The 24,957-nt window shown below is 45.7% G+C and overlaps 1 protein-coding gene across 1 annotated transcript in view; it reads right to left on the reverse strand.

The window, feature by feature from the left end:
* Nucleotides 1–24,957, reverse strand: part of TMPRSS9 (transmembrane serine protease 9) — a 485,595-nt gene that overhangs the window by 184,499 nt on the left and 276,139 nt on the right. The window contains exon 13 of the mRNA XM_069649605.1: nt 14,690–14,961. Within this exon, the coding sequence (XP_069505706.1) occupies nt 14,690–14,961 (272 nt within the window). The remainder of the gene's footprint in view (nt 1–14,689; nt 14,962–24,957) is intronic.

Below are 24,957 nucleotides of genomic sequence, written 5' to 3' on the forward strand. Positions count from 1 at the left end.
ACATGGGGATACTGGCCTACATGGGGATACTGGCCTACATAAGCTCGACGACCATAACGTATTTTCTTGAAGTGGCATGTTATCATTACTGACTTTATGCACATGTGTCTTTACAGTGATGGCATTATGGGCAAAGCCAAAGTGAGTGGTTTTGCATAGGAACTTCGCATATATGGGATCCCTGGCTTATATCGACACAGTCAGCTTGGACATGTTTTTACAGAAACATTACTGGCATTACAGTAAAGTCAACACAAGAGTTCTTCTTACGTTGGAATTCTGGCATATGTTAACACAGATGACAGGCTTTAGGGACGAAGCCAGCATGTGCAGATATTAATGTGGGAATATATATAGACACAGGCAGCATAACCCTTTCTTCTTATTGTGTTACTACTTCCATTATTGGGCACAGCCAGAAAGAAAATGTCTTCTTAAACTGGCAGAATGCTAGCATACTTTGTAAGCAGAGCCAGAATGACATTAGCAGAATACTGACAATGCAATGCGTGAAATGACATCATGAAATGAGCTGGACAATTCTCCTGTGCACTATTGGTGACCTGGTGTCCTTTGGATTGTTTTCCTGTTTTACCCTCGAAAACGGATTGCACATTGTATGACTGTTTACCCAATGCTTTATCAAACGTATGCTGCAAAATACACCCTTTAAAAGATTATTTTAATAAGAACTATTTCGGGGGGGCGAACTCCCTGGAATCTCCCTGGGTTGGTTGGAGATCCCACTCTACCTCAGTCGCTTGCATACATGAGTGGGAAATATGTAGGCCTCCCCAATGAAAACATTCACCAGCCACCACTGGTGTAAAGCTTAGATTTCTGTTGCAGCCTGTGCTGCACCTATTGTGTAGGTGATGTAGGGGGTGTCACCCTCCTGCTACCTTCCATGCAATTAAACCGTTTCCTTCTCTGTCTATGAGAAAGTTTGTACTGCTTGCCCAACGCCTGTACTGAGTGAAGCTTGCTGTGCTTTGTCAGTTCTGATTGTGCAAGGGAAGATTGCACTGTAACTCGTCTCCCATTGGCCGCAGAAAGATGATCCATGCCGGGTCAGATCTCAGCCGGATCACCAAAGGTTCAGTGGCCAAAGTGAACAGGAGGGGGGAGAGGTGGCAGCCATGTCCGATTCATCACGCTAGGGGAAATATTCTAAAGGACGTCCCATTTAACCTGACCTCTCTCATCGGATATTCATAGATCAACTTGATCCATTGCAGGTATTTGTCGGCAAAGCCCATCTGCATCATTACCTTCCAGAGAAAACCCCACAAGACTGAATCAAACGCTTTCTCAGAGTCAATGTAAACGATTGATAGCGGATTGCGGATAAAAGGGGCTCAGTATATTGCTACATGTTGTTGCCTAATATTCGTAAAGGTGAATTTGTCTGGCAAGAACCCACACTGGTTGGGATGAATCAGTGAGGGGTTGACCTTGGCCAGAATCTTGGTTTTCCGTTAATAACTGAGATGGGTCTGTTGGAGCAGCATTCGGTGTGGGGTTTATTTTTCTTGGGGATGACTACTACTGCGGCACGCTGTAAGTCCAGGGATAGCGACACAGTGTCTTTACTACTACAGGAAAGATTGACCATAAATTCTGTGATTGTGTTGCCTAATTTCTTCCACAGCTCCACTGGCAGTCCATTCGGGCCAGGAATTTTCCTGGAGTGAAAGTTCGAGATTGCTTCAGCTATCACCTCCTCCTTGATATCAAAGTCCAGCTCAAGTTTCTGTTTTTTGGAGAGTTTGGGAAATGTAGTATTTCTGAGGATATCTGGGTCTGGGGGGGGGGTGATTATTCATAATAACCAGCAAATACCTCAGCTATTTCCCTGTCCTCAGATACTGTTCCCCCTTTCCCATCATTCAATTCCCTAACATTCTTTCATCCCGTGTTTCAAGCCATGCCAGCAGTTTTCCTGCTTTGTCCCATACATTGCAAATTCTGCTTGTTTGTTCCAGTGAGCCTGATGTGCATTGTGAAGGGAAAGGTTGCAGTGTTTCTCTCTAGTTGTAAGCAAGAGTTGATGTGAGACAGCAGACCACGTGCTGAGGAATTCCTCCTCTAGCCTCCATACCTCTGTTTCTATTTCTTCGATAAGTCTTGTCCGCATCTTGTGCTGTGCCGCGAGTAACGATATAGCCTTGCCTCTTATCGCCTTCCTATAGTGTTACAGGGTTCTCCACCAATGGCCCATTAATCGTAAAGTATTCTTCTGTGTTGTCCATTAGCACCCTGGGCAGCGGAATCAGACAATTAGGTGGCTAGGAATGCGTGCTGACACTACCAGTGAAAACCCGCATGCTATGCCACCTGACGGCCAGCTCCCCCGCCTGCCATCTTCCCCCCAACGACCCTGCTTTTTTATTTTTAATCCCTCTCCCCAATTTCACTTATCCGTTAGCTGTGACAGCGAGTCCCACCGCCGCAGCTGCTGCTGCTCCTGTCCCCTCTCTGGCCGCCATGGAAATGGAAGAGGGGCTCCATACAGAGCCCCGCCTTCCTATTCCATGGCAATCATGTTGGTATAGTATTTTCTCTCCGTGAACGGGATGCCGCGAGGCGTCCCATTCACAGAAAGAAAATACTTTCCATTTAAAAAAAAAAAACATTAGCACCAACGTGGCATGTTACACGGGTACTAATGGTGTTATGCCCCTCGGTGGCTGTGCCAACCCTGTGGGTAATGGCCTGCCACCCTTGCTTTGCTCGGGCCCTTAACTTGTGCGGCGGGCCGTTACCCACAGGGTGGGCTCGCCACCTCAGGACATATCACCTCATCAAGCCTTTGAGCATGTCAGGGAAGCCCAAATGATAGTTGTTTAGATGCCATTGTGTCTTCGGTTTAGGGTCGTCGCCTCTGATCCCTATTAGCAGTGGTGAATGGTCCAATATTCCCTTGGTAGAAATCTAGCCGACATTAGTCTATGCGCTTTTTGCTGCGGAATGAAGAAATAATCTAGTCTACACACGGAGGCGTGCATTCCCGAGTGAAAAGAGAACCCCCACTCTTGGGTGCAGAGTGATCCCCAAACATCCGACATGTCTATCGCAGAGGCAAAGGTGTATCATTTAGTGTCTGGGTTTCTACCCCGCAAGTGAGTATGAACCCTAAAAGAGTCCATTATGTCATTAAATTCTCCCCATCAACATCCATTAATCAGTGTTGTAACTTGAGTGTTGTGTAGATATGTGAGACCTCCGTCCCCAAGTGCCGCACAGGGAGAATGATAGATTCACTCCCTATACAACCTTTGAGGCCACAGGTGGAGAGGAATCCGGAACTGCGAAGTACTGGAAGCCCCACGGAAGCTGTGAAAGAAAACAGCGTTAAGTACCAAGCAAGCAGGGTAATGCACGGATAACCAAAAAAACAGGAAGGATCTTACCAGGAATTGACAGAAGCAGGGATTCCGGGGCTCAAGTAGGCAAAGGTCCCGAATAGGAGACACTTACTGGTAGTCACACCAGACCCCACCTGAGAAAGACCTACAGGCAGGACTGAACCAGATTGTAGGCAAGGGTGGTGATGAGTCGTAGTTCATACAATGCTCCAGATTCTGTGAAGAGGGGTAATCCACAAGAAGTCTGTGACAACAATCCAGGGTCTACAGCCAAGGGTAGCAGTCCAAGCTGACAGAACAATGAAGAGCGGGATCCAAAGAGAAGTCTGTGACAACTATCTGAGGTCAAGAGCCAGGTGTATCAGTCCAAGCCGGTAAAGCACAGATATAACGTAATCCACAAAGAGTTCCAAGAAGAGTTAGCCGGGTCCAAGATCAATCGTGAAACAGGGTAAGAATCGCAGGCCAGACAGGATCTCGGAGAAAACAGCTGTGAAGCGCGGTACTGAAGCACTCCACTACTTAAGTACTGTTTGCTTCCTGACCACGTGATCGCGAGTCCGGGTCACGTGATCGCGAGTTCCGGTCACGTGATCGCGAGTTCAGGTCACGTGATCGGATAGACCCAGCAGCACGATGCAAAGAAGCGATCTTGATCTTCTGATGGCCTAATCTCCACGGCAACTGCCAATGGATAAACGGTCGCAGTCGTGACTGTGGAGTGGTAGCGTGAAGCTGCTGCTGTAGCTGTGTGCGAGCCGGTCTGGACTGCCAACGTGAGCCCCGGAAGGTAAGTGGGGGGTGTATTCGGGCTGAGGGGGAACTGGGATCATTGGTGGGTTGGATGGAGGGCATGACAATCAGACGGGCATTGCTGTATCAGAGATTGGATTTATTCCAGGAGTTCTATCGTGAGTGAAAGGGGAGCATAAACACTCAGAATGCCTCGGGTTTCACCACGTATCTCACTGTTGATCAAGATATACCTGCCGCTCGGGTCTTGTTTAACCATCGTGAATTTGAGAGGTATGTGTTTATATATCATAATCAACACTCCCCTGTTGCCCCTTGTTGAACCAGTGTGCATGAAGTTCCTATAGTTAGTTCTCCTAAAGAGCATTTCATTCCTGCCATGTGCGTCTCTTGAAGGAGAATTATGTCTGGTGTATGACTATTAATGCATTACAAGACAACTCCTCTTTTAATTCGATCACACAAGCTGTTGCCATTCCAAGTGACTAGCGATAATGTATTTTCTCTATTATCCGCCATCTACAGTGTCGTGTGTTCTGTGTGTGAATTGGGTATTTATGTGGGTGATCCAGATGAGACAGATCAATTGACGGTGTGCACAGGCAGTAGCCCTACTATTCTGTCCTTACTCCCTCAACAACCTAAAACCCCTTGTCCCCCCACCCCATACTTCAACCCAATACAAAGTACCCTTTGCCCAAACATATAACCTGCCAACAGCATTGGCTCAACAAACATTTATAAAACTTGACTGTGGGAGGAGCGTTACAGCCACCAAGCTGAAGCGACTCCGCTCAGGCCCCTATTTTGGTTGCAGGATGTGTTATCCCATCTTATAGTTCCTATTCGATAGACATCACGACGGCATGAATCTTCACCCCACTTTCCAAGATGCGTGAGCCTTACCATCTCACTGAGTCACTGCAACCCCCTGCGGATGGGCCAGCTGGGTCGGATATTTAGGGTCTTGGTTGATAGGAATCTTGGGCCTCTGAAGGTGAACCCCTTCCCCATTCTCGACGTGTAGTTCCATCAATGTCCATGCTTCTTGTGGGTCCATAAAGAGGTGTGTTTTCCCATTAAGGTATACCGTAAATTGTGTTGAAAAAAATAGGGTGTACTTTCTTCTCAAGGACTGCAGCTTCTTTTTAACTGTGTGAAAGGATTGGCGTGCTCTGTGGACTTGTCTGGTGTAATCCGGGAAGAAGGCAATCCTCGCTCTGACATATTTTACCAAACCCTTCTTGCGTGCCATGTGTAAAAGCATGGAGCGATTGCAGTAGTTCAGCAACATGGCGACAATGGTTCGAGGTGGGGCCCCAGGTACGGGTGGGCCTGTGGGCTTCTGGTGCACGCTCTCGATTGAGAAGAACTTCGAGAGCCCTCTCGATTTCATTAAGTCAGCAAGCCATTTTTCCAGGAATAGTTCTACGTGGGGCCCTTCCGATTTTTCAGGTAGTCCCAAAATTCAGACGTTAATCCTGCGGGAGAGACCCTTTGTGTCATGTCGAGGACTCAATGATCAATTGTGCAAAGTCTGTCTTCGGAGTCCAAAATGTGTTTTTCTGCTTCCTCCACTCTGAAAGATAGTTTGTGATGGTCATGGCGCAGTAGAGCAATGTCCATGCTGAGTGTGTCAATTTTGCCCTTGATGGACGTCCATGATACAGTGATGGCTGTCATCACATCCGTGAGCAAGAGAGTGGCTGAGGGAGTCTGACTGCCGTGTATATATACCATTGACATGGAGGCTTGTGGAAAATTTGGCTGGGCTACCGTATTGGTCCATGTTATTCTGTGTCCCAATTTTTTTTATTTTGTCTTTGGCCATATTTGTGTACAAGGTCCCACACAGGTGCAGCAAGATGACGGGTGTGCACCTGTAGCATTTTTTCAAGACTGAGTATTAAAGGCTGGGAATTCGTAGCATGCCCATCAAGCCCGCTTCCCCCCACTCTTATATATGTGCACACAACTAACATATGCTTGGGTATATGTCTTTCGTCATTGAGTCCTATTGAGTGAGATGAACTGTGCATCAAAAATCTGTTCTCCCAGGAAGGCAGAAGAGGTAGGAGAGATGCCGCTGGCCTTTTCACTTAGAGGGCTTCTTCAATCCTCCAAGTAGGAAGGCCGTTTCGTTATGGGATATCTACCCCTCCACTCCTGCGTTGTTCGAATCCTGCCACCTTCTTGTAAATTTTTATTTCACGTATATTGAAAAATGTTGTAGACAGGGTTTGAGTGGAGCAGCTCGGAGCCCCGAGAGCTCACGTCTTCATCATGCAGCTGTGCAAAAGCGCCCCTCCAGAAAAGAGGTACTTGGCTTGCCATCGGGGAGTAGAAACACATTTTTACAGTGCAGGCAGACCACAGGCCGTTAATGGCATTTTTCTAAATGTAAAGGCTTAGACAAGGTATCTCCTATAATAGCATGCTAGGTGGCAAGAATGCAATGACACCGCTTTGAGGTGGACATGTTGCCAAGGCATGAAAATCATTTTGCCAATTATTTACCATGCCTGTCTGGAAAAGTGGAAGGAAAGAAAACGGTGTGTGGACGGAGTAGGTTTTTGTGAACCATGACGTTACGGTCGGTTGAGAGGAATGGAAGGATGCCAGCGTGGTGGACAGGAGCATGAAAGACATGATGATTTATGAGGAGACAGTTTGGACCTGCAAGGGGAAATTAGAAGGTGATGCAAGAAGTTACTGGGAGGTTAGGGATGAACTTTGTGTGGTGGAAAGATTATTGTATTGAGCTGAGCGAGTCGTCGTGCCGTGAGTGCTCCGAGGTAATCTGATAAACGTGGCGTGTAGGGGGCACATTGGAATCATGCTAAAGAAGGCCTTGTTGACGGAGGAATATTGGTGGCCACATTTTGATGGGCCGGTGGAGAAAAGATTAAGGGAATGTATGGACTGTGAGAGGTGTGGTAAAGGAGTGACAGTGAAGGAATGACCTAGGATGATACTGAGACTCCGGGTGGAGTATGGGAAAAGCTGCCAATTGATTTCTTGTGGCCTGTGGATATGGGGAGTGCTCAAGGGATGTTCACAGTGGTACTAGTTCATCTGTTCTTTCGTTAGATTGAGGTACAATTAATGCGGTAGACAAGTGCCAATAAGCTCATCAGATTGTTGGAGGATGTTTTTGGTAGGCAAGGGTACCCGAGTTGTATTTTAACCGACCATGGTACCCAATTAATTGGGAGAGTGATGGATAATCATCTGCAGTGGCATGGGATTAGGGGCAAAATGATTGGATGAACGAATGAACAGGTGTATAATGGATGTTATAGGAATGGCAGGGGCGTGTGATACTGGAGGAAGAGAAGCAGTGGTGATTAAGGCATTCTCCCTGTGCCGTACAGGTGCTGTCTCATATGAGTTAATGAGAGGAAGGAAGGGGCCTACCTTGATGTGCCTCCCCCAATGTGAGGGTGTTTTTTAATACTTAAAGACGTTCCATAAAAGTGACCAAGAAGACTTCACCTGCCTCCTATCGTCTGCACAACAGCCTTATTTGGCATAACTGGGCTAACTGGGCATACTTGGATTTTGGCATTGCTGTGCAAACAAGGTGTTCTAGTATCTGGCCTATTGTATTAAGTGAGCACAGTGGACCCTGACATTTCTTTCCTAATTTGGTGAAATATAATGTGGCACAGCTATGACATAAAAGATCCTGACACTTCTTTTCTAAATGGACTGAATGGAATCTGGCAGTGCTGCGCTAACTCAGGAGAATGGAACTTGCCACTGCTCTGCTACTTGCCCAGATCATTGAGAAATGTATCAGTACCTTGGTACAAAACCTTGAGATGGTGTGAGTAGTTGAGCATTTGATAACATTGCCTGATTTATGGTAGCACGACTTGAAAAATGTTACGAGTACTAAAGCATACCAGAGCTTATCTTGCCACTACCTCCTTGGCGCATGATGACAATAGTGGGTGAATGGTGTGGGCACTGTGATGAATCTGATGATGTCATCACTCCTTTCCCAGAGGCAGCCTCTCCTCGTGTGGCTAGGGGACAGCAGTCGCTGCCTGATCCTGACCCTGGGGGTCACCCTCATGACGGTAGATTGACGTCATCAGATGAGACATGGTATCCCCCCTTTTCTTTTAAGTATGTCCCCTCCATTCCTCATGCCTTCATGGCATATTGTGGTAAGCCCCATCAACAACCCACAGGACTTGCTGATGGCATCTCACAATATCCTATAAGGATAAAGACTGACTATCAATCCCATGTATATAAACCCTTTGAAGATACTGAGACAAGGAGGAGGAATGGAGTTATGAAGATTACTAGAGCACAGACACCCACACCATGCTCTAGTTGTTGGAAGGAGTGGCAGCATGGCGGATCTTTAAATCCCCAACAGCTGATGTCAGGGAAGAAGCTGACAGGAGCAGGCAGCTCCAGTTGAAGGGAGAACCGGTCGCCAAGAGCCAAGCTGCATGCAAATCCTGCAGAAGAGAGAGGAGCTGACTGAGTGCTGCGCGATGCAGAAGATTTGCAGGGCCCTCCGAGAAGGATAAGCAGGAGAACCAGAGTCCTCGCGTTACACGGGCAGTGATAGCAAAATGCTACCTCTGGACTGCGGAAGCCAGGTGAAGAGTGGAGAAAGAACATGCGCTTTCCCAACCTACCAGAGTGTTGCAGCAACCACGGAAGCTTGTGAAGTACGCTGAAGCAGCTGCCCAGAACCGGTGATCCCAGCCAGGGAAGGTGGGATGCCGGAGTACTTCACAGCAAGTGCCACGCACTGTGGGAGAGGGCGGATAGCCCTGTAGAAATTATTAGGAGGGTCACTAACCAAGTGGATATTGAAAGCATGGCAAAGGCTGAAGCCTGTAATTTAATGAGTCTAAGACCCACACCTGAAATTAACAGACTTGTGAACATAAATTGTGTGACTAAAGAGCCTGGCAGGGGAGTACATCAGGTGTTTCGTGAGACAAAGAATCCTAAGGAAGACCCATGCCCTTGGGATTGTGAATTAAGTGAACTGTGTAAGAAAGTCCTGGCGGGAGAGTATACCAGACAAAGCCAATTGTGTGAAAAGAATCCTAGGGAAGACCCATGCCCTTCGGATTGTGAATTTGAATCAATTGGTTGGAAAGAATTCTAAGGTAGAACCATGCCCTTGGGATTGTGAATTGAGTGAACTGTTTAAGAACATCCTGGCAAGAGAGTATACCAGGCAGAGCCAAGCCTGTGAAGTGAATTGCAAATATCAGGAGGAGGGAGTTATCTTCTTCAGCTACAAAGAACTTGGTTATTCTTTTGGAACTTTTTGTTATAATGGAAAGTAACCTGGGGAAGGGAGACATTCCCAGGAACTGTGAACACCATCCAAGTGAAAGCCTGTTTGTTAGAACAGTGTTCAAGTTTTGTTCAAGTTTTGTTGAACTTGAACATTTGAGCACTTTTCAAGCCAAAGACATTACCTTTAGCACCTTAGAGTTACTTTTAGGATGTGAGGGCCAGAATAGGATTTCGGAGACAGGACATTTTGTTTTGGGCACCTTGATATCAGACAGACCCTTCTTTTTGGTTGAGGTAGGGAAATATCTCATAGGGCAGGGACAGCAAAGCATTTTCCACCCCTCTTATTATTTGAATAAAAGTCTATAACAGCAAACATGATTCCTCTATGTCCGCGTCTCATTCCAGGTTCATCACAGTACCATGAAACATGGTGCAGATACCTACAATAAGCTTATGAACCTGACAAAATGAATGACTTTCTTAAAGAAAAACGACTCATGACTCTGCAAGATTGATTCAGAGAGTGGCATGATACCAACTTATATGGGAGACAACTTCTCCCTCCTATTTTCAATGACAGTCTTTTCCAATCCATAAGCACCCTGTTAACACACCAGACAGATGAAAAGTTTCCTTATGTGGCTCGATTTTGGAGTCCCTAGACAAGCATATTGACTATTTCCTGCAACCATTGACCATACAGAGAAGCTTTTCATAAAGCCCCCAGAGATGTGATCAGCGTAACTGAAGGTCACACTTATGATCCCACACAAGACCCCCCTCAAATCAGATTCGAGACCAACTGGGGCTTTTAACCTTAGTTGGACTTCATCCTTTCAGACATTATTCTGTTTGTAGATTCACAAAGAAAACAAATTATTTTCAAATTGCACCATGTGAGTGTAGTAGCACCGTCGCTCACATCTTCACTATGCACCATATTATCTAAACATATGAGAAATGGAGCCCCTGCATGGCTCTTGTAATGAAAGGCAATGACAGCTCCATCTCTATCCATTGGAATATTCTGAGGTTTTCACCTAGAAAGCAAAATAATACATCTACTGCACACCACTCCAAGATAGCGCTCCCCATGACATGCAACATGCGGGTTGCTTATTAACGGTCTATTTTTACACCACTGTAAGTGGTTAAAGAACCCTGTTGCACCGCTAAACGAAGCAGCGCTAATGTCATGTGCCCTCAACTCCACACAATCTAGGTCCGGTTTTCTCACCGATTAAGGTAAGAGCATCGCAATGCAATCCAATGGCATGATGCAATACACATCTTCCCACTAATAATCTTTTTAAGCAAAGTCCTCTGGTCATTTCCATAGGTGTTTTAAATGCATCCAATACATGGGAATTGCAGCATAAACAACGGGATACAACATTAACAGCTAACAGACTCAGCAACACGCTGCGAGAAGTCACGTCACAATTTGGGTAAAACATTAATTATAACCCAGTTCGGTCCAATTCGTAAAATTGCCTATTTTAAGATAAACACTATTACATAGGTCAAATACAATGCTTGTTTCAGGACTCTCTGGAATAAGGAGAGAGTGCTATATTCGAATACCAGTTCAAATGCATCAGTTGGAGCACTACAGAGGTAGCAAGCAACACCCAAACATTCTACACACATGACTGTAGATGTCCATATGCACCAAACACACCATCCAAGAAAGCTATGCAACTTAAAACCTCTTCACCCTCTCCTTTTCTCACAGAGGGTCTCATTCATTCAATTTATTTGAGGAGCACATGAAAAGCTCAACAGCGTCCTCAGGAAGGCTGAGTCCTAAATAGTGGGCTCATAGCCGAAACTTAAGTCGCTGCAGCAAAAGTATTTGTGCATACATTCCCAAGATTTGACCATTTGGAAAAAGGAACTAATTATCATGTTCCCATTTAGACATTGCACTTAAAAAAACGGTTGTTTTCAGACCCAGTCAATGGGAATGTGTCATCACTAGACTTTATCAAATGAAATGTGATCATGCTTTTGCGTTATTTTCAGTTGTTACATTTTTTCATGCACTCTCGTTTCAATATTGTTCAATTTTAATTATGCACCTGATGGGGATTTATTGATAATGACATTAATTTTCTGACCATTTCGATTTACTATTTTGTTTCATTTAATGTATGCGAAGAATTGAAAACTCAGCTTTCATGACCAATTGTTGCACAGTGTCCTTTCTTTTTGAGGATATAGAAAACACTGTTAACATTCTTTGAGAAACCTCATGGACTGGTTTTAGATCAACTTAATGAATTGTATTTTGTTCCCCACAACACATTTTTTAAAATATATCTGTTTAGGGACTACCTGAGAAAAAATATTTGGCTTCATTTTAAATGGGCCGTTGCGGGAAATACAAGAGTAAAAGCAATGCGTAATGCTTTTACGCGTCCATTTCCCGCTCCACCCCATTTTGCGGCACTGAAAAAGATGGGGCAGTGAGCAGAGATCAGATGCCTGCTGTGCCCTCCATTTCGTGAGTTTGCCTCATTTTACAGCAGCATTAGATTTCTTTTCAGGCATAAAACGATTTGGTTCCTATGGAATCCGTCTCGGTTTGGCACCTGGTCAAAGTATATTTGCAGCAGCGTTTGCTTTCCCACAAGACAGAGCGGAAAATGGAAAGAGTAATAGCGGGTTGCCTCGCTTTTACTCTTTCCTTCTCCATGCCGCGTTGGCCAGTAAAATTGCATGCAGGAGACCCAACAGCACATGAATGCTAACATTGGAGGTTCCATGCATGCAAGTTACATTTCTCATAAAAATGACCCTGAGTGAGTCAAGTAGTTCACTCTGCAGGCCTTTTGCCACAGCTGATGTGTGTTGTTCCAAGGCTCCAATAAGACTTATTTCCACCCACACTTTATGGCCAATTTCCGTCCATGAGGCATTGTGTCGTCTTCTCATGTGCATCTATTTATGATTCCTTGTATACAATGGCCAAAGGGCCTCATTATACGTTTGGTGGTATCTGTGCGGGAAATCTGCCGAGATACTATCAAACTGTGTTACCATTACCGCCACTTGGTCCTGAGGTATTACCGCTGGATTACAAGCGGTTGCAGGTGGCGTTAGTCCCTATTCTTTGGAGTCCATAGGACTCCATGGGGGATTTTGGCAATATTGTCGCAGCCGAATTGACCGATTAGGGGCAGTACAGTGGAGGAATTACCTCCAGCTTCTTGCTGGAGGGTTTTCCTCCATCTTACCCCCAAACCCGTAGTTCGGCGGTGCAGTAATGCGGCAGTAACTGTATTACCGCTGCATTTTTACCACACTGCCCAACTTATATTGAGGCCCTTCTTTGCTTGGAAAATACAGAGTCAGACTTTCCACGCTGTTCTCAGATGGTAACTGGGCCCACATGTTTTTTGAACGCTCAAAATTTCAGATTTACTGCATTTTTTTGTTGTTGCTGGAAGTTACTTCCATGATGGAAAATATCTGAAGACCCTCAGCAAAACTGTTTTTAGCATAGATATCTCAAACGATAGGGCTTTATGACAATCATCTACAAATTTGTTTCTATTATTGTGACCACATCTTCGAGAAAAAAATATGCCAGCACCACGAATTTCATGAAATAGAAAAAGGCATTAATTGAAAAATCGTATCAAGCGCACCAAACCTCTTGTCAAATGTGCCACTTTACTTAACGCTGCTTGTATCCACAGTTAATTAAAGGGCCACATTTGACTTACTGTAAACGTACTTACTGTAAACTTATTTACTCCAAAACATTTTAGTATGGCGTATGCGCTGTACAAACAAGTTTTCAATTAAAATAAAAAATAAACAGAAAATAGCAATCCAATAAGCAAAGCTTTTACGTGTGGTGCCACAGTTATACTTTCTTAAAATGATATTCTTTCATTGCAATACACCTCATTGAATACCAGATACATATATAAAGAAATACATTTAAAAGGAAATAAATATATTCAGCATGGATTTCCAGCTGTATTCAAAATGGAGGGAGGGCATATTTTTACAGAACATGAAATGCTTGCAGTGAGAGTAACAAGCAGTCGAGGTCATGTATTTCCTTGGTTACAGGCATACAGACTCAGAACTGCACTGGTTTTTCCCAAGGCTCAGCTTTAAATAGCGTTCTTCAGGAAGGGGCGGGGATACTCTGCTTATGAATCACTGTCCTCTCGGTGTGGTCTAGGATGGTACCTAGGAGATTCATCCGGGCTTTTAACTTCAATTGAATAATTCATCAATATTTGACTGACAGCACTCCACAGAGCATCATGTATGGGGGTGTCCTTGTGGAAGTGCATGGATGCATTCTTCTTCTGGGAAACCAACCAGAGCCATCCTAAATCTGCAAGCAATGCCCAGCGATTCAACTACCAAATGTCCTAGTCCAACGGTCTGCAAACTTTGGCTCTCCGGATGTTTTGGACTACATCTCCCATCACCCCTAGCAAGCATAGTCAATGGTGAGAGATCATGGGAGTCATTTTCAAGAGCATGTGTTGAGATGCAGGTTTCTGATCCTTGCCTTAGGCATGTGTTGCTGGAACTCAACTACGGTACTCAAAGCCTCGAGGGACATCGTAACATGTCTCTGGCAACAAAAGCTACAGAAGGAGGAAGGCACGAGACCAAAGTTGAAGTACTGCTATTTTGAAAGCACTGTTGTAGGGATACAAAAGCCATAGTGATGAGGAGTCAGCGTGAACAGCTTGAGTTAGGTGTCCACTCTACCGCTGGTGGAGAGGTTTCCTCAGTGTGCAGGAATCAGCTCAGAACATGATGAGATGAAGACAAGTGTGCAGAAAAAGGTTCTATGAACCTTTGCCGCATTCTTTTCCACCAAATTCATTTCCGCCAAATTCATTTTCACCAAATGTTGCATGTTTTGGGCTGCAAAATGTGGGGGGAGACCCCCGCAGCCAGCTTACTAACTCCAACTCCCACACCCATATATACCTACACCTCGCGTACAGCCTGCATTTTACTGCCGAAAAATAGTGCAAAAAAACCTGGTGAAAATGCATTTGGCGTAAGTGGGCTAGACGCAGAAGAAGCGTAACCCACTGGAAAGTTCTTAGCGCGACATCAGATTTTGCACGTTCACCCACTGTGTTATGATTGATTGCATGGATGGATGGGGACTGTGGCGGTGGAAAAGAGCTACATTAAGAGCACAAACGTGAATATGGTCAAATACCCCAATACCACATCAATTAGATTGCAGTCCTTCCCCCACAAACCCAACATCATTTCATTCAACATGTGCTTACCGTTGCCTTCCTTGACATTGCCCCACCCGGAAATCATACACTTCCAGCCCGCGGGCAGCTTCTGGATGTTGGACGGGAGGCAGAGCGGTTGGATGTACTTGCTGAAGGCGAGGGAGTTCCGGAGCTCCAGCACAGCGACATCAAAGTCCAGGGTCGATGGGTTGTAGTAAGGGTGCTGGATCACCCTCTTGACGCCAACCTTCACAGCACTGCTGTCGGCGCCGCTCAATGAAGTCGTGCCAATGTGGGCGCTGACGTAGTCCAACTTTGTACTGTGGATAGAGACACATGGTGGGGCACAAGCGAAGACACGTCCCGTTAACCATCAAGACTTTGGGAGCAGAGCCATTAGCCCCATGGGAGGAGCGAAACTGGATCTTATGTTTCTTTCTTAAAGAACTTACACTTTTTTGGGAATTCCTGTCACCCTTCATTCTAAATGATCTCACTCAATTAGTACCCAGCTTTTGGAGCCATGCTACGCAATGATTTTTGGCAGAGAGTAGGAACAGTTCCCTTATTTGTTTTATACCATTCGGTTATTGGTATATTTTCGTTTTTATTGAATTAGCTGATCAAGCCAACCTTTCAATTTATACAAAAGTTTTAAAAAAATTCCATTGGTTCAATCAACACATACTATCTTCACATATAATAGAAACAGAAAAGGGAGAACATTCCAATAATAAAAAGAAAAATAATAAAGCAATAAAAAAACATATCGACAATTAAAAGGAAGTACATTCCCAATTTAACTAAAGCAAAGGAAGAAAGAAGAAAGAAGAAATCAGGTAGTATAAGTTTCCCCCTTCTTTTTCCTGAACATGATGACATATCAGTTTTACCATTCTCTTATACATATCTGCAAATTCACAGCCATTAATTAGTTTTACACTAACTTTACATTCTAATCCGAGAGAGAACTAGAGACGAGTGCTCCTGACTGATTTATTTCTTTTGAGAGATCTAGCTCTGAAATCGGTTTATTTTTACATAACGCACAAATTTGGCTTGGGCGACTAAATGTAAATGCGATAGTATCAAGAACAGAATTTGCCAGAGAAAATTAAAGAAAGAATTAAAATCAGGAGAAAACAAACACCTGAACATCAAGCCAGGGATTTGCCAGCTTTTGGGCATACGTTGCAAATCGAGACTCCAGTTCAACATGTTAATTCCTTTGACATCACCTCATAACATATAGTTTCCTAGACGTGTTTTCTTAAACTATGGGATTTTCATGCATTCAATTATTCTAATATGCTGTAACAAGTTAACGGGCCTCATTACACAGACGGCGGTGGACCAAGGTGCTATTAGCTATTAGCACCTTGGTCCATGCCGGTAAAATACTGGCACCGCCTTGGAGGAAAGGGGAATTACCGACCTATTCCAAGGTTGGTGGGGCAGTAATTCCCCCTTCCCCCATTGCCCTTCCCCATTCCCATTTTTGCCCCATAGGGCATAATGGGAATGGGGAAGGTGCTAATTACGACACCGCAAATTGCAGTACCGTAATTAGCTCCCTGGTCCCTTTGCGGGTTGGTTTTTAACGCCTGCAAAAAGCAGGCGTTAAAGTCTCCAACCCGCAAAGGGACCTCGTAATCAGGCGGAAAGGGTTAACGGTCACCGGTACCATTACCGGTGACCGTTAACCCTTACCACCGTCCGTGTAATGAGGCCCAACATCTCAGATAAGTCTGAGCCCCCCCCATCCAAACCATAAGGAAAACCTGGGGACCCACCTCTGCAAAGAACATATTGCCAATTGTTGATGATTCGACTCAGCCCTACTTCCCGCGTTCGAAGCTCACCCTGTTCTTCCCCGGTATTAGGTGAAAAGGCCTTGCTTAAGTTCTCGAATTTAAAAAAGATCAATTTTGAAACACTGCCCGGAGAGCACTCCAAGCGGTATTTCTAAATCAAACTGTCATGCACCTTCCGCACACGCGTGTGCGCAGGGGCTGATAAGCGCGGCCAGGCGAGGGAAGTCATGGGATTGAGATGAGTATTTTTGTATTTATGTGTGTTTGTGAATGAATCAGAGGGTGTCTGTGTGATAGAGGCGGTAACGTTTGTGGTGGGCAAGAGAGGGGTTGGGGAGCAGGTTAAAGTGTGTTTACATGACTGTTTGCGTGAGTGGTGGAGGATGAAGGGGAATGTGTTGGTGAGGGAACGCTTCCCCTACCTATCCCAGCTACTCTGCTGCCCTTGCTCCCTACTTGTAACTGCTTCTGTGCATCACTCTCTACAAAGCTCTGTCTCTTTCCAGGGAGATATGCACTTTCCAAATGCCATACATTCATAGCCTTACTTAGTTACAATTTAATACTCAAGTTACTCCAGGGTGCTCACGTGTTTGGTAGCAGGAGCCAAGCTAAGAAGACACTTTTTCTAAGGTTACTTTTTCTGCCTTAGGACCATGGATGCTAAAAAGGGCAGTTTGTAGCGCACTCAACAATAGTATAAACACATATATACCTGATATTTTAAGATAAACTAAAAGCGAGATTTCATTCATCAACAAAATCATGCATAAAGAGGAAGCCATTTCTAGGGTTCTGCGCAGGCGCAGAAAAGGCAGGGTCAGCAAAGTGTCCGTTCTATATAAATATACCATACCATACCATACCATACCATTCTAAGCGAACGTCTTATTTTTGGGGCTGAATGTCAGTAGAAAGTTGCAGGAAAAGATTCTCATAAATACAAAGGAATGGTTTGAAAACCTGATAAGCACAAGAATAATAGCTACTTGAACATTCCCAAAAAATTGATTAGATATTCAAAATTGCAGAAAGACATCACAGGCTGTCTTTTTCTTTTTTCTAGCACTGGTTTGTTTTCACCAGCTGGGAGAACCTGCTGTTCTCCAGTTAGGAATGAGGACGTGCATTCGCTTTCTATGCAGAGAGGGGTTGTTTTATATAGTGCCAACTGACAGGGGGAATCACTTTCAAAGAGCTTGGCAACAGATGTTACAATTGTTCTTTTTTACTCTTCAACATATTGTGCTACTCATTTCCCGTTGTCTCGGGAGGCTAGCTCAGGAGCAACGCGCTTCCCTTAGAAGCAAGACGACGCAGCAACACAGGTTCTATCCCCGTGTCACACTTTGAAACCTGTTGCTATTAAGCGCGTTATAAATTACCAGTTATATGAGCGTGAGTCGTCCCCGAACTGAACTCCTATCCGTGTAGCAGCACCGCCTCGTGGTGCTCACACACGCTATGGATTGTGCTATCCTCTCGTTGTCAACACTACCGGGGCGCTCCTCAGTTCCTTTTTGCTGAATCTCTCTTTCGTATCTCCCGGTTCTTTTCATAGGCGATGTGGGCTTCATACGTTTTGTGCTGTCCTCTCCCAATCCCTCAGCTCTGTGGATGTACCTCTAGCTCTGAGTCACATCACGCAGGGACTCTTCCTGAAGCAGAACGCTCTCGCACCGCTTCCCTACTCCAGGGGTCTGTAACGTTTGGCTTTCCAGATGTTTTGGATTGCAACTCCCACTAGCCCCATCCAGCTGAGTCAATGATGATGGGGGTCATCAGAGTGGAAAACATCTGGAGAGCCACGTTTTGCAGACCACTGCTTTTGTCAATGGACCTCTATCCTCGATCATCCATGACTTGCCCTGCTTGCTGTTGGCTCCAGAACTCTGCCACTGCCTACTTCTTACCCGTCTAATATCTGATGGGACAACCGCCTTTGCATTTTTCACCATTGAGTATGCCAAATCCAGGTGTGCAGTGGAGACAAAGAAAGCGCGAGAATTAGATGAGGAGAGAACAATTAAGTGTGAGGGTGTTGGCCAGAGAGGGACAGAAACAAACTCTCTCTCACACACACACTGTTAGGGACATGTTTTCTTTTTTGCCTTTTTTCATCCTAGATTTCGATGAAACCCACAGCAGATGTGTCTTTGTTGTGAACACGTGCGTGGCATTTTAGGAAAGTAAAGCCTTTTTTAGCTTCATTTACTTGCTCAGCTCGTTTAGTTTGGGGGCACTGTTTTCACAGTCATGCATCTTGTTTTAATGTAGCACTGGGACAGGGTCTGGGGAAGGGGGAGCAGGCCCCCCTTTCCAGCCTGCGGAAGGAGGCCTAACAGTGTGTATAAAAGAGCCAGTCCTGCCCCAGAGGTGGGTGGGTGAGGGAGTTGGGTGGGCCCAGTCCCAGTTTCCCCTGAGTGTGCTGTGAATGTAATGACGACCAATTTCAATAACCAAATGCCAGGTATTTTCCATTCTAGCCAGTTATCTGTGTTTCCTTACAGAACTACAAGGACCATCAGGCAATGCTATAAAAAAAGAAGCCTATTGGGCCGCTGGAGAAAACCTCCATCCCAACGCATGTCCAAGAAAGGAAGCAATACTCATCGCAGCATAGAACAAAGGCAACGCTGACACAACATTCTGCGGAGACCCTAAAAGACACTGGCCCATTTACTGTGCAACAGATGGGGCTAAGAGGGCTGTTTGTAGAAATTCACTACAGCGACCCACCCCTGTGGAAAACACACCCTCAGATCGGGCGCCAGAGTCAGGTGGAATGCTCAACCAATGGGGATGGGAAGGTAGGTAAAAAGCAGGAAGACATGGTATATAAGATCCATGGGATCCACAGAGTGTGTGGAGAGTTTGGGTGAGGTTAGGAGGTGTGGAGGTACGCCAAGGGACCAGAAGATCGATGTAAGCTTGAGCGGGACACTGAAGAGTCTGTGGTGAAGTTGGTGTGACGAATCAACTTCCGGGGCACCAGTGGTCCAGGGATGATTATCAGATTCTAAACCATCATTCAGCCCCACACCTCTAGTACACAAGAAGGGATCGCGACAGGTTGGAAACACAAGAACATTATAAACCTCCTTGTTCAATTTTGGTAACGTGGTTGGAATGGCAGTCTTATCTACAAATGGTTGTTGATCATTTGTTAGTTGCAAAGCAGCAAAAATACAATTATTACTCAGTATAAAAGAGACTGTCAAGTCGAGGTTGTATACACATATCTACTTTTATTATTATCACAACAGACACTTCTAGCAACACTACGAAATACAATCCACCCTGTAAAGGAATGCCGAGGACAGACAGTTTCAAAGAAGGAAAAGGGATTCACTCTGGATACTGACAGGATGGTAATCAGTATAGTAAATAAATGCAACAGTTCAAGGTTACTTGGATTTAGCAATGGTTTGTATAAAATTTCTCTAGGGGCCTTCGGAGAAGAACCAGGGGGACAGAACCACAATGTACCTTGTGCTTGTAGGTGTTGTTGGTGCTCGACAGGGTCGAGGCTGTTTCAGGGCACTTTGTAGCTTCTGTGACAGATTTCAAGACGGGGGGCAGCTGCTGGTATCAGGTGGCAAACAGTAAACCGGGACGGGTGGCTGCAGGCTGGCCTACACAGCGGCTCTGGGTCAGAAATCATTGTCCCAGTGTTGGTTGGCGGTTCTGAAACACTGGTCGAGGTGTCTCAGAAGTCTTTAAGCTACTGTGGCATAACAACGGTCACAGTTGCAGTTGGTTGCAGCTCAAGGGACTCGACTGGCTCAAAAATGTCCTTCAAGGTGGACCTTGGTAGATGCTTGTCGATGCACTTCTCCTAGCTTCTTTACTGGGCTCGCCTTTAAGGTGGACAACCCAAAACTAAGCAGTGTGTTGCAGGCAGCTTCCTAGTCCTTGGCTTCCGGTTCAGAAACGTTCTGCTTTTCCCACCTAGGAAGCTTGCTGCAGAGCCTAGCAGGGCATGCTGTGTGCTGGCAGAGTACCGGTGCTGGAGCTGCTGGATTCGGCATCTCCCTCTGTTACCTGTCCGATGTCTCAGTCACTCTGAAGTGACCCACAAAAGGAATATGGTGAGCCAAATCCAAAAGGAACTTCCTGTGGCATTGAGGAATCACTGACCATCTGGTGCCCTCGCCCTCAGAGTATTTTGGCTCACTGTACAGGAGTCCATCCTTGCAGTACACCTTGAACAGTCCAGGGGCCTCACCTTAAGCCTGCTCCTCCACATGCTTTCCCAGGTCCGCCAGATTGGGACACTCTTTCTGGGCTTTAAAGAAGTCAGTCTGATCCGGGCCCTGAGCTGCTGCAAACTCATCCAGCTTGGGCACGGAATCCCCTGCTACCAAAGTAAGGACCTCAGTGGCTACTGGTCCCTCTCCCACAGGAGTAGGCGACTCAGCAGTCTGTGGAACTGGACCACGATGGGCTCTCTAACAAGCCCTCCAGAAGAACTCCAGGCCTTAAGGCTCTTTGGCCCTCGATCGGGTAACCACCGCAACTAACTATCTCGGGATCAGGAAGATCATTACCCAACAGACATAGGACAGGGATGGAGTCTTTTACCTCTTCACGGTGCTGGGTCACCAGGTGAACTCTATTATCGCCAAGGGGAACTTAACTCTTTCCGTCAAACCCACTGATGCTACAATCACGCCCATCAATGTGACTGTATCCACTGCCAGGTGACAGCAGTGAGGTTAGTCGCTATGTCTTGGACCACAGGAGTTTTGTGTCCATTGATATACACATGTTCTAGATAGATTTGAGTATTATTGGAACTGGAATCTCTTCTGGAGACCCGGTACTGTTTCCACTCAGTGTAACCAATTCACATTCGGTCACTCTTGGCCTAATGGGAAGCCCTCCTATAGGAGGCCCACACTAATGATGGCCTCTTTCACAAGCCCAACATTCACTTTGGCTTGCTTGGGTAAGCCCTTGCAAGCAGGAGCCCTGTTCCTATGGCCCAGCTCCTTACACACTAAACAACCTTTGAATGGTGAGAAATAGGTGACCCAGTGTCAGGGAGGCCTGTGCTCTTCTTTTCAGTGTATATGGCTGAACTAGAGTTTTGGAATTTCCCTTGATTCTTTTGGGGACCTGACTTTGAATAGGATTGGGTTGGACATGTGTCCTTTCCCATTCTTGTTACCTTTTTTGTCTAAAGATTTCTCTTTTGGTTTAGGTGTGCTCGCCTGAGCCTTTTTCTGGACTTGAGTACTTACAAACCTGTTGGCAGCCTTTGCAAGCTCCATCCGCTATGTAATAGTCTTGTCTACAAAATACTGGTGTAGGTGAACCTCACAATTCTTCAATACATGCTTACACGCAATCAAATTCTACATCCCTTTAAATGTGTCAACTATGTTACCTGACACCCACCCGCTCAGATATTTAAATGACAAGTGTGTGAACGCTTCAAATGTGTGCCAATTTTTCTTTCCAAGCTCTCTGAAGCTCTTGAGATATTGTTCTGGGTTTTACAGAAACTCTTGAGGAGGGCCGCCTTCATGCTCTCATAAATGGGACTTTCATTGGGAGTTAACTGAAGAATTGCATCAGTCCCTGGTGTGAGTAAGTGTGAGGAATTCAACCATCCGTACGGTGAGTGTGCACTCGCCTGGGCTTTTTGGCGGGTCCTCTGGATTAGGTATCTCCCTCTGTTCCCTTGGAGATGTTTAGGGGAGGGATACAGCTTCCGTCTTTGGAGGTCTTGGCCTTCCTACACTGGCAGAAGATGTAAGGCAGATTGTACCTTCAGCCAGGATCCAATAATGAGTTCTTGCTACTCCTTGCAAAGTCTTCAGATGATCTGCCAAAAGAGGGGCTCAGCCCTCTTTTAAAGCCAAATGGACCAGTAGGATATGCCTACCTTAATAAACCAATCCCGGGTCCTCACCATCAATCTCCTGAATGCCTGAGGTGATAACCAGAGTGCTTTGCAACAGAAAAGGTAAAGGGCTCAAAACATGTATTACTAAGTCTCACCCATCTTCCTGTCTGTTGTATTTCAAAGGGTCTCTCTGGTTAATGGAGCTCTCTGTGGTTCCTGATTAAAGTGGCAGTTCACCCTTGAAGCTGTGGTGAGACCAGACTATCTGGCTCCTGCAAACCACATTCTCATACCTTATGAACGGGGTCCCTCCTGCGGGGTGAACGTACTGTAAACATGCAGTCCCAGACATGACAGTTCACTGTCAATCGATACTGAGTGCGGGAGCTGGCTTCAGGTTGACAGAGTTGCATATGAAAGGTTGTTGGGGTTTCTGGGTCTCCTTTGTTAGCCTTTGCAGCCAGGGCCCCTGTGGGCCTTTTTGAATTACCCTATGAACGGTGCGCAAATTGCAGCCACCAGCTGCAGGGCCCAACAAAAGGATAGTGCGGATCCATGGAGCCTTTGCTAGTTAATTAGGCTGGCCATGGCAGCGGGAATGTTTGCCCCTAACCCTTCTGGAGATGCGTTGGGTACTCCTCCTGTTATATCCCAACTAAATATGACAGGGGGCACTGCACCTGTAGGCTGTGTCCACCCAGAGTACACGGGTCTATGCGTATGTTGTGCGCATTAGCTCCACATATTTTCCAGAGGTTGATCTACCATCATTCAATTTCATTTAAAATTTCAAACAAAGCCGAGGTGAGCGCTCACCCACCATGCGGATGGTCACATCCCACAAATGGAAAGGAGTGTACGGGTGAGATATTGTGCATGCGGGAGAGTGGTACTTAGTAGAGGCAGTGTACCTGTAATCATGAGAGTATATATGACAATCACAGGTAGTAGAGTGGGGAGCAAGAGTGGAGATGGAGTGGAAAGTGAAGAGAGAGTAAAAAGATAGTAATAGTAGTAGTATGGTAGAGAGGGAGGGTGGCAGGAGTGGAGAAAGGAGGGGAATGCGTTGTGGCATGGTAGGTAAGAGTCAGAAGTGTTAGAGGAATGTGGGAGAGTAGGAGTATATAGAAAGGAGTATAGAGAGAGAGAGGGGGGAGAAAGGAGAGAAAAAGAGGCATAGAGAGTAAGGAGACAAGATCAGGGAAAGGAGGGAGAGCGTGAATGGGGAGTGTTTGAAGGAAAACAGACACCATTGTTAAGACCAATATTGTGGGAACACCAGAGCAGGTCATCACTAGAAAGTCCCAGAGGGAGAGAGCCTGATAAGGCCTTGCCCTTTAGGACTCCTGTGGTACATTGGCTATTTTATTCAATAAGGGTTACTAATCTATAGTGCTTACCCTGTTTTTGGGTATATGGAAGCCTGGCTTAGGGCAGAGGTATCTTACCGGAGGCAGAGGGACCAGCTAGAAGAGCATTTTAGTCAGAGCCTCCAGCTTATAGCGATTTTGCGAACCTGCAAAATGCAGCAAAATGCCAATTAATTTTAAAAAGCATAAAAATTCCAGTTTTTACATAAACACCTGCAAAAACAGTTGTTTTGGCAAAAAAAGAGCAGTTTAAAAAAAAACACAAGGGGACAAGTTCCCAAAACCTTTTCAGCGCAAGCAATGAAATGCACTACCACACCTGATCACTTGCACCAAAGAAAAGAGCAGCCCAATCCATAAAGGACATCTGAATGAGAGCATCTCATATGCGCACCTTCAGATAGCCTTTTTCATCTCTTTGCTCATTTGCATAGGAGAGGTGGCATTTCTGCGCAGTTAAAAGTGCAACTCGAACTTACAAACAGGATCTGCTTTTAAATAAATGAGCAGAAACATAAGACAACCCCAGGGGTGCACACTGCATGACAGGGGGCCTCCTTACAAGTTTGCCAGTCCGGTAACAACAGTGCCGGTAAACTTGCTGGTACTGTTGTTACCGGACCGGAAAACTCTGAGTTCTGCTCGCGGGTGCCTTCCCGCCCACCAGGTCTGACCTGACAGGCATAATGGCAACCGCGAGCAGACACTGACAGTAGCACCGGCACCATTCCGAATGGTGCCAGTGCTACAGTCCTCCCCATTCCCATTGAGTACTTTGAGACTCAAAGGGAATGGAGAATTAAAAATTCCAGCGCCTGGCAATGGGACAATACAGGGTCCGCCAGGGCTGTAATAGCCCTGTATTTCCCCATTGCCAGGCGCCGGAAATATTCGCAGGTTTGGTGGCAACCTGCCGGTTCTACTGGCAAGGCTACTGCCAAACTTGTAATGAGGCCCAGGGTCTTTTCGGATCCTGTAAAGCAACTTTTTTAAAAAGTGTGACAGCAAAGGTATGAACCGCTGCTGTCTCACATTTCTGTTCCTCAAACAGGATATACATACTTTTTTGGATCGCATTTTACAGTGCCATGCCACTTTAGGACCTGTCAACATGAAATGCATTGGGAGCCTGCAGAACATTATTGTCGGGAGAGCGGTTCCAACACTAATGTATTAAAGGAGGCTAGCCAGCCCATCATTTATGCTTACAGTTCATCCCCAGTGGAAGTGCACTGGTCATCTTTGAGAATAAGGGGACCTCCTCATTTCCAAACATTG

This window comes from Ambystoma mexicanum, chromosome 1p, assembly GCF_040938575.1.
Source record: "Ambystoma mexicanum isolate Mex_15411 chromosome 1p, UKY_AmexF1_1, whole genome shotgun sequence".
In the NCBI taxonomy this organism is placed as follows: Eukaryota; Metazoa; Chordata; class Amphibia; order Caudata; family Ambystomatidae; genus Ambystoma; species Ambystoma mexicanum.